At 44.6% G+C, this 10,589-nt stretch overlaps 1 protein-coding gene across 2 annotated transcripts in view; it reads left to right on the top strand.

The window, feature by feature from the left end:
* The first annotated feature begins 4,210 nt into the window (after nt 1-4,210).
* Nucleotides 4,211-10,589, top strand: part of EDIL3 (EGF like repeats and discoidin domains 3) — a 265,674-nt gene continuing 259,295 nt past the window's right edge. For both annotated transcript variants that reach the window (XM_040541409.1, XM_040541408.1), the window contains exon 1: nt 4,211-4,525. In XM_040541409.1, coding sequence (XP_040397343.1) covers nt 4,468-4,525 — 58 coding nt within the window. In that variant the 5' untranslated portion in view covers nt 4,211-4,467. The remainder of the gene's footprint in view (nt 4,526-10,589) is intronic.

Genomic DNA, 10,589 nt, shown 5'->3' with positions numbered 1-10,589 from the left:
GGGGAGAGATAAAAGAATGAGCTATTTCCCTTTTTTTAGAGGCAGGATGATCCCGGCAGTGTTGCCGTGGTGGTGACAGACAGACGTAGTATTTGTTCTTGTCTCTGAGGCAAATATATGCCAATGACTTGCAGAATCAGAGTAGCCAGTTACGGTGAATGGTGCATGGCAAATCCCTGATGAACAAAGTATGTATTACTCGAAAACATTATGGAAAGATCTACTGCTTGTTTGCAGAAGTGGCTTTTAGTAGCCACTTAATTATAACAGAGATGGCAATATAATCTGTGTCTGTACACCCAGGGCTCTGAGCTGGTCTGATCTCTTGCTTTAAGAAGGTTCAAATCTGGCCACTGCTTTGATGGGAGTCAGTGATAAAGCTAATCTCCTAAACAAAGCTGGTACCCAGGAAGCCCTGAAGGTGTCACAGAGTAATTCAGTGGTTACATTCATGTTTACTAGATGACTTCTAAAACTGACAAGGGGTTAGCAAATGATAGAAGTAAGCTTTTAGTCTCTTACCTCTTTATGACTGCAGCACAGACAGAAGTTACTTGCTTCGTCTTCTGCGTAACAAGTATTAGACCTTACGTCACTGTTATTAAACCTTAAGCACTATCATATACCTAGTGCTAAATATGTACTCCTCTTGTGCATTAAAATCTGTTGTTGCTGTTGCTTTATTGAAGGCTTTTTTATCCAAGGTCAGTGTGGCAAATGAAATGGCTGCATACATTTCTAATGGCTTTTTTTTTTTTTTTTTTTTTTTTCCTGCTTGATGTGCTTCATGATTCCAAAGGGCTAATTTAAGCATGTGAGATAGGACAGAAAATAATACAGAAAAAAAAAAAAAAGTAATAATGAAAGGAAGATGAACTAAGCAATGGGAAAGTTACTGGCTGTGGAATAGCTATTGCCAAGGGTCAAAGAAGCCTATGTTTTCACTTTGTAAGGGAAATAGTTCATCTGTCTCTCTGCTAACCACTTAAAATCCCCAAGATAGCAGGAATCCTTAGCCCAAGGACGGGATGTCACAGATTTAGATAGCTCCTAAAGTTCCTATCTGCTAATCTTGTTAGGGACAAACTCTGTGTAGACAATGATAATCACTTAGATGGAAGAAGTTAAATGAATTGGATGTAAAAGATTTCTTGACCCTGAGTGATTAGTAAACACATTATCCTGAAGTGTGGAAACAGTGTGGAAAATGAAAAGAGGCCTTTGTGTGTTGTGTTCATACACCGAGTGGCACAAAAAGGAAGAAAGGATGAGTAAGGATTAATACCTGGCAGCTTTTGAGCCCATTTTGGTAGTAAATTCCAGAAAATTAAGAGCAACCATGACAGAACGTGGAAATCTTGCATTATATAAAATATTGGAATACAAAATAAAAATTCAATATTTATATGCTGCATATCATAGAATCATATGCATTAAAATGCATACCAAAGGTGAGAATGTCAGCTTGAACTGCAACAGCTGGTGCCATTCCAGTCCCATCTCGTCCATATTTCAGCCTAGTGTCTACATTTGCTGGGAAGTCATTAAGGATTTGCAGATATGTAAACAAGTGACGGAAAGATAGCCTTCAAGATGTCTCAGGTCCTGGGTTTTCCTGTATGAAAACTACATTTACATACCTACGGTGCTCATAAATGGTGGCAGAAGTCAGGTTTTCCCACTGACAGGTGGGACAGTTTCTTCAAGAAAGGTGCATACAACAAAAACCACAAGTCCACCATTTCTGAACATTAGAGGACAAAGAAGGACACTGGGTCAACCTCTTCACTGAGAGGTCAGGTCAGGGGTGGTCAGGGATGAAGATGGTGGAGAGCACTGTGACGTGCTGCAACCTCAACAAACCCGAAGACAACACTGGTGATGTAGCAGAAGCTTGGGACTGTAGCCTAATAGCATGGGGAGTCTTGAAGTAAAACTGTTGCTATCACAATAAGCAGGTTTGGCTTTTACATGTCAGAAATCTTAATTAAGAAAATCTAGATGCAAATAATTACTACGCTTGAGTTGGGTGGAAGGAACAGACTGTACTTCCCAGCAGTGAGCTGGAGCACTGCATCGCCCCATGCCAAGGAAAACAACTGGGCTGGAGTGAAGCATTGGGTGAAAGGGAGCTCCTGCAGCATCCCGGAGTCAGGGTCCTCCCTGAAACATGTTGGAGCAAGTGGTGGGGAGCAGTGTTTGGAGGGGACCCGGGCTGAACGGGCAGCAAGAAAGATGCGGGAGCAGTCCGATAGTCTGAAGTGACTACCGGAGAGATAGAGAGGGAGACAGAGAGATTTTGTTGAATAAAACTTATTGAAAATCTGAAAACAAAAGGTCATTGCACTTTAGGTAAGAACCAAACATAAAAGCCTTTTGTTGTTTCATCGCTTTTGGCTGAATAAACAATGTCTTGCTTTGAAGAAGCTATTTCTGTGTCGTTTTAATCAGCGGCTAGTCACAGGCTCTCAGTGGAAAAAGGGCTTCCTGGTACCAAATGTAGTTAGGCCCTTTAGACTTATCCTAATTGGTGAAATAAAGGGGCTGCATTACGGGATTATTCCCTCAAGAAAAATAAATAAATTTTAAAAAAAGGCAAGCCAGCCACTTGGGGGTGCAGGCATGCTGGGCTGCCACAGCAGCTAAAGTGCAGCTTGCCTTGTAATTATGACAGCTGGATTCTTGGTTGTAAAACAGAGATAAGCCACAAAATTAGAACCGTCGTGGAGAAATGATGCATTAATATCAGAAGCTTTGTAAAGGCTTTCTAAATTTCTGCTATCTCTGTACTGATAGAAAAGCAACCCTCCAGGAGAAAAAAAAAAAAAAAAAAAGTGTTTCTTCCCAGACAGTAGTTCTTCAGGGAGATCTCCGGCATGGAGACTGGTGAATGAAATCCAAGTCGCTGTGAGGTAGTGATGTAATCGCGAAGTCTGTCTGTGCAGCAGAAGGAAGGCGTGGGCTGCTGCCAGGTGAAGAGCAGCGAAGACACAGCAAAAGTTTGGGTGAATGCTACCACCAGCTACTGCATGTCCAGAGTGATGCGCTGGACTAAAGCCCGTGCTAACATATCTCCTTTGCTACTGTGGGTTTCATTAGTGTAGGCGAGATTTTTTTTTTTTTTTCGGTTTATATCTGTGCTAAGATGCTGGATAATTTTGCGGCGCACCACGAAGCTTACTTTTGGGTGCGGGGTGAGGTGCACAAAATGAGCTGGGGGCCTGCTTGTCGGAACCGAAATACCTCCAATGTCAGAGAAAAAACGCATTTATTTGCAAGCTCGGAGGTAAAACCGGAGCTTTAGGGAAGGGCTGTCACCTTGCCACTTACTGGCACTTAGTGGTAGACAAAGGGCTTGTAAAAGGAAAAGTTGGAAGCTATTGTGAGATGGGAGCCAATGGACTGGGTGACTTAACAGGTCGTTCTCACTCTTAGCTTCGCGATGTTTCTCCCTCTTGTCATGCAACAGCCCGGCCATGGACCGGGGCTGTGCCCGCAGAAGGGCTCCTCCGCGGGCTGATGCTGTTGAGTGCATTACTCTTGCTCAGCATTTCTATTAACTTTTAATGCAGTATTAATACGGGCTCTATTACTGTAAGGGAGGGTAGAGGGGATGCAAATCACGGACAGAAAAGATCTGAAGAGCCTTTTGTCTTCCGCTGGACTATTAGTACTTATTTCACTCTTCTAGATGCATACAGCAGGCCGGAAAAAAAATAAATCATCCATCAGCACCAATTTTGCCGGCCCAGCTCTGACAGGCGACCTCGGCGCCCCCCACCCCGTGCCGTTTCCATAATTTCACCCTTGTCCCGATTCCCGGGACAAAGATTTCCAGGGTAAGGGTCAGGCACCCCACCTCGGGGAGCGGCTGGGACGAAGGGCGCGCCCGAATTTCGCCAAGCGGGATGCTGAGAAGGGGAGAGGGGGCGAGGGGGGACCTCCAGGCCCTCCAGCCAAAACTTTGCGCCCCCCTTCCCGAGACAAGGGGGTTGGAGGGGGTGCAGGGGGCTATGCGGGAGGGGGTCGGGGGGAGGACACCCTCTCCCCTTTATCTTCCTCTCCACGCTTTCCCTTCCCCCCCCCCCCTCCTCCCCTCCCCTCCGGAGCCGCTCGGGGGGCCGTGCGGGCGGCGGGCAGGGAGGGAGGAAAGGAGGGAGGGAGGCAGCGGAGGCGGAGGCAGCGGCGGGACGGAGGCCGGCGGCCGGTCGGTGCTGGAGGAGCGGCGGCGGCACCTGGCGGGCGCGGCGGGGCATCCTCCTCGCCGCGGGTAGGGCGGCGGCAGCGGCATCGGGAGCTGCGCTCGGCCCCGGGGCTGAGCCAGGAGGGACCAGCCCAGCCTCACGCCTCGCCTCGAGGAGGAGGAGGAGGAGGAGGAGGAGGAGGGAGGAGGAAGAAGAGGAGGTGGAGGCTCCGCCGGCTGCTCGCTCCGGCAGAGGCTGCGCGGCCGCAGAAGGAGAGGGGACCATGAGCCACGCCGTGCTGGCCTGGCTGGCGCTCTGCGGGAGCCTGGCGCTCGCCCGAGGTGAGCCGTCGGGGGTCGGGGGTCGGGGTCGGGGGTCCCAAAAGTCTCAGCCCAAGTGCGCGGGGGCCGGGCGGGCGCAGCCGGCGGTGGGTGCCTCCAGCCAGGCTGCCTTTTTGTTCGCGGCTGGGCATTGCACGGACTTAGCTCCGCATCCCAGGCAGAAGCCGGCCAGCCTGCCCTCCCCGGGCACGTTTTGTTTCGCAACTACGCTTAATGAGCGGGGGGAAGACATGCCGGGAGGGCTGAGATGTAACCCAGACGAGTGGTTGAGAAGATTTAACAATACCCGCAGAGCTGTCCACATCTCTCTCTCTTTTTTTTTTTTATTTTTATATATTTTATTTTTATTTTTTCCCCTTCCTTTCCCCCCCGCCACACCGCCCCAGTCAGCCGTCTTCATTTTAATTTGAAGGCTCGGGGAGCCGGAGGTCCAGGAATCCGCGGAGCAGTTTGCAAACACGTTCGGGGGGTTTCAGCATCGCGGCAGCATTGGACAGCTCTCCTCAGGCTCCCCTTTTCCTGCTGCTCTTTAACTAGGGCACCTCCGTCTAAAACATCAGCGGCGCCTTCTCCATCTCTCACCCACCCCCCCAACGCGCTCGGAAAAAAAAATCCCCAACTCCCGAAAAATAACTTTACGAGTTCTCTTCATCATTATTTGAAATAAGCCTTCACTGTAAGCAGAGTGCGGTTTCCGACTCCGCATTTAAAAGAAAAAGAAAAAAAAAAAGTTGTCGGGGCTCACCCGGGGGTGGTGCGGGCGGGAGGACGGGGACCGGCGGAGAGGGGAGGAAGGCTGCGGGGGTGGCCGGAGCTCACCTGCCCGGTCCCGGCCACCGCATCCACCGGGGACGACCCCCAGCAGCCCCCCGCAGCCCCTGGAGGCTTCCCCGAGCCCCGGCTGCCGGGCACGGGTGAGGATTTTCGACCGCCGGGAACCGCGGCCTCGCCCTCCGGGTGGGGGCTGCTGCGGTCCCTCCATGGACAAGGCATGGGGGTGGGGGGGGTGGGGAGTTGAGGAAGACCTTGTTGTCGTCCTAGTTGTACCTCCCCGAAACTGAGTAGAACAAGTGTTATCCTGAGGACTCACAAGAGTATTTTCATTGACTGCGACCTGCTCTCGTCGTTGTTCACTTTTTTTTTTTTTTCATTTTAAAATGAAACCGATGTATCAGTAAAAATGAATATTTTATCATATCTTAAATTATTCAGCACGGTGGCTCCTCAAAATCCAATAACGTTAACACAGTTGCAGCGAGCATGTGATAGCTTATGCAAGATGTCATTGTACCTACAGTTTATGCCTAAAGTCTTTTAAGCAAAAGACACTGCAACTGGCACAAAGTCTAGACGTGCCTTTTGGCTTTGCCTTGGGCTTCTGTAGGACTTTGTGGGGTTTACACCTGAGATGTTATTTCATTTAAGTCTACGATTTTGCAATGTTTTTAGTTGACTTCAGAGCACAGAAAACTTCACAGATTTTCTAGAGCTGAGAAATAGGAAGAAAGAGTCCATTTGTTCTGTTCCTGCTTGGGCTGTTATTGTTCAGTTAAGGGTTTGTCCTTGGGTTTCAAAATGGAACAGAAGAAAATTATACAGTCTTTTTTTTTTTAATGCTGAAGCAGAATAAAATGCTGCTTGGCAAGTCTGATATAGTGGGTTCATTTTGCTCGCTGTCATAATGTTTACTTTTAATAGGTCTTCTCAATCTATGTAGACTCTAAGCACTGTAACTAACAAACTCTTTATAGAGCAGTTTATGAACGGTGCAAAACTTTTTGTGCATCGTTTGAACATTACTTGCTGATGAGTCCGTTCACATAATGGAGTATAATGAACGTATAACGAAAACCTATGGTAATGTCATCTGTGCAGTGGTCAGTTCTTCCTTGCTTTTTTCAGGGGTAAATTCCAACTGCAGATCAAAGTTAAATTATACGGTTCATTACAGACCTATGTTTCAAATCTGCCCTCAGATAGAAAATACCAATTGTTTGTTCATTGGAGCACTGAAGAGTAATGATGGAGATCAAATTCCGGTCGATTTATCACATCTTAAAAACCTTTTTTGCTCTTTGCATTTGGAACACATACATAGTATATCAGCAAATCATTTTTATTTCTTTAAAAAAGGGGAGAGAGGGATGGGGGAGGCGGTTGCAAGAGAGGGCTAAAGTCATCCCAGTAACATGAAAGTCATCCCAGTGGAAGACTGGAATTATCTTTTCTGTGGCTGGTCCGACAAATTTGCAATCTCATGCATTGTAACAGGAGTCTGATCTTCAGAGATGTGTTTGTATGCATGTATATGATGAAGCTAGGCTTCAAGGATGCAGTGACTTCTACTTCTTAGCTTGCAAGAAAGATGCAGTTGCATTTTTAATGAGGGATATGCTTTTATATTTATTTCTAAACAGCCGTAAAGGTTCACATTTACTTTTGTTGCTGTTACTTCTTCAAATCAGAACAAGAGCAAATCTGACATTCCACCATGCAGCAGACAGACAGTAACTAACTACTAGAGTGACTACAGAGACTACAGAGACTACAGGAGATTATTTCAGGTGGAACAGATACAGGGCATCTCATATGCGGAAGTAGTGCAGGTTCTTTAGTTCCACTGTGCATTTTGTAGGAATAAATAAGCACATCATTGCCAATAGATTTTTGGAACAGTGAGTGAAGATTGGGATCAAATGAGGGGAAAACATAATTGAAAACTGGTGGCTATCTTAGTCCCCAGATTTACTTCATGGAGCAGGGCAAACTGATCAGCTGTGGTAATGGTACCGTGTATTCCATGTCTATGTATTGAATGGTTTTGCAATAGGATCTTCTGAAGGTTTACCATCTGAGTTGTCTTTGTCATGGAGCTGATCCTTAAATTGTATTGTACACTTTCATTTTCCTTGTTGCTGAGTTTTTAGGTTTCGTTTGCCTAAAAGTGATAGTGACATTGCTGAAACCAAGCAAATCTCATTCTTCTTTAATTTGTGACTGTGAGCCTGAGACAAAATATTTTGGAACTTTCAAGGAACCATTTCATAAATGTTGCTTTTTCTCCATTATAGTGGGAACCTCCACTCTCTCTGAGGCTTAGAAGTGTCTGTAAAGTTTCTGCAGCTGGAATGAGCTGCAATGAGTAAAAGTCCTGAGAAACAAGAGAGGTAAACTGTATGTTTGTTCACATGCAACTGTGCCAAAAGACTGAAAAGATCACAGACACTTTTAAAGACCAAGATTCCTCTGAACACACCTTTGTCTTTTTGGACGGCATCTGCTTCTGTACAAACTGCTGACAGTGTGACCCTGCATAATGATTTCCACTGTTCTTTTAACAAATTACATTTGTATACAAATTGATTTTCCATGACTGCTCATACAGCCTCCAGAAAGCATATAGCAGATACACTCTTCCTCCAGTCCGTGTCTGGTCAGTCTAGGACAGAATTTGATGTCAAGCCGTGCGTTCTTATAACTGGATTTAATAGCGTTGGTTGTGTTGTTTTCTTTTATTTTCTTTTATTTTTCTTTTCAAGTATCCAACTTTGTTTTTCTCTGCCCTACCTACTTAAATCCTGTACGTCTTCTTTCAAAGGATATATTTCATATAAAGCTGTGTTTCAATGATAGCGTAGTGAAAAGGGGCACTGTGTTATCTTTCATCCCTCTCCCATTTTTCCAGTTGGCATCCAACTGAAAATCAAGGAAATGATCCACTTTGGAAGTTATTTCAAAAGACAAATGCTTTGCATTAGGATGTTGATTTTTATGCCTTGAACTAGCTATTTATACAGCACTTATCAACACAGCAGCTGTGGCATACTCGCAGCCAGATATCCCATCAATGTAAGTAGAGATACCAGAACCTGGCCCTGGAAAAGCAGTGCTTAAAGAGACTGCAAGAGACAGAGCAAATATATGTTATTCTCAAATGTATTGTGAATCTCATAGCAGTCAGCATGTTATTGTTTTCTCTTTTTTTTTTTTTTTTAATGTATTTACACATTTCAAACTTACATAAGCCCCAGAGCCAACAGCATATCTGAAGTCTTAGAGGACTGTCTGCATTGTATTACAAATTATGTTGGGCTTCTTTGAAGCATATCTGAGGCCTAGCTGCCTCAAGTTTGAAAGAATATGTGTTGAGGATCAAAACACTGTTAATTTCTTTTGACTTTAAAAGCATTTTCACGGTGAGAACGTGAGTTTCATTTTTATTAGTCAAATAGCACACTAGAAAATGAAAGATGAGTTACGAGATTTAAACCCAAATAAGGATTGTAAGTACCTTAACATTTACAAACTTAAAAACCTTGGAAAATGCTGGAATATAATTAATGGAGGACCTACACACATATTTTATTCAAACGGTGCGAAGCGAGGAAATAAGGGGAAAGCCAACATGAGCCTAAGTTCAGTGCATTATATCACTGATAATGGGTATAGGTTTCCTCTGTAGGGAACTTAGGTTGTGCAAGACCTTATCTTAGAGGGAGAGCTACTCACTGTGTGTACTGACAGTAGGATAAGCTTAATTTCCTAGTGGTATGTATAGAGTACGAAAGCAAAGGAGCTTTTGTGCCCTTCTTACTGCACAACCAATGCATGGGCCCACCTGAAAACAAAAACTGCAAGCACAAGCCTGGGCACTGGATATTACTGAAGGGTCCCTGAAATTTGGAGGTGCAGAATTTGTGCATGTTTGTCACATGCAGGTGGTTTGGGATCTTATAAAATCTCAGTTTAAGTATCGTGGGAATATACTTAATACTTTTGTTGTTGTTGGTTGGTTGGCTTTTGATCAGCAAGCTGTGTTACTTTCAGTCACAGCACTGAAGTTCTATTTTAAGTTTAAAAAGTTGAGAAATTAAAAGACCATAGTCCACTAATAAAAAGTCAAGCTAATCTAGCTAATAATTGCAGCATGTGGTGTGTGAGTGAATGCACTATCCTATGAAACACGTGAAAAGTTAATTTTGCATGCTGTATAGTAGCCACGTACATATATAGTGGGCATATCCATTCTCTTCAGCAGTGGAATTATGTTCACTTATGTGCCACACATCTAGTCTGGTACTTCATAAACCATTTTCAAAATGTTTGGGTAATGTTAAATAAGACTTAATTGTTCTATGAACTCTGGATGCAGAGCTCCATAGTTCAAGGCAAAATCTGTTGCATTTGGCAAAAGCAGCGAACATTTAAAACTATTTTTGAGACTCATGGTTGTTTTCTTCACTTCACCTCCCAAAACTTTAGTTTTGGCCATCTGTAGGCAAAGGCTCAAAGTCACAGGACTTTTGTGGAAGTTTTTTGAAAATACAGAGGAAAGTATTGCAGAACCATCTGCATGGTTCACATGGAGAACCCAGCATATCTTAACAATACCACTCGTGCCTGCAGAAGGCCAGTTTCAGGAGTCAGGACTTGAGACACAGTATTTTAAGCAGTAAACCTAAGCGTGAAGATGACAGCAAGGAGGAGCAGGAGATGGAGGATGGTCAGCAGGCACAGGGAGATCTGCTCCTTGCTTGGAGCCTGGGCAGGCTCATCTGAGTGGGAAACTGAAGGTGCGAGCAAAGATGTGGACAGCATGGGTTTGTGTCAGCTCTGAAGTGTTTCAGGCCAAGGTTTTAAAATGAGAGTCTCCAATTTTGTTCTCATATGGAGCAAGACTTTTTCAATGTTTTGCAAACAGCCTTCTTTTCCTTCTTCCTGTCCCGCTCCCTTGCAACTCATTGTTTTTCTCAGTTGTTTTCAGTTTTAAACAGCGCAAGGCACTGGTGCATAGCCAGAGTGTTCTCCCAACAGCAAATTTTTGACATAGATGAAAAAAAATTGAAAGAGATGATTGCTTTGCCAATTTTTAGCTGAAGTAATTTTATTTGCCATGCTTCTATGTAGGGAGGCTGACAAAATTTTTATAAAAACTGCTTTTTTCCTATCATTGTCAAGATGCTGTGTCAACCTGTATAATTATGGAGAGCTGTGACAGCAGTGGGTAAATAACAGTAATTTCTGCCCTGTGATTACTCATGTCCGTAGGTTTCTACAATAGCAA

The sequence above is a fragment of the Cygnus olor genome, chromosome Z (genome assembly GCF_009769625.2).
Source record: "Cygnus olor isolate bCygOlo1 chromosome Z, bCygOlo1.pri.v2, whole genome shotgun sequence".
In the NCBI taxonomy this organism is placed as follows: Eukaryota; Metazoa; Chordata; class Aves; order Anseriformes; family Anatidae; genus Cygnus; species Cygnus olor.
This window is presented reverse-complemented; position numbering and strand designations above follow the sequence as displayed.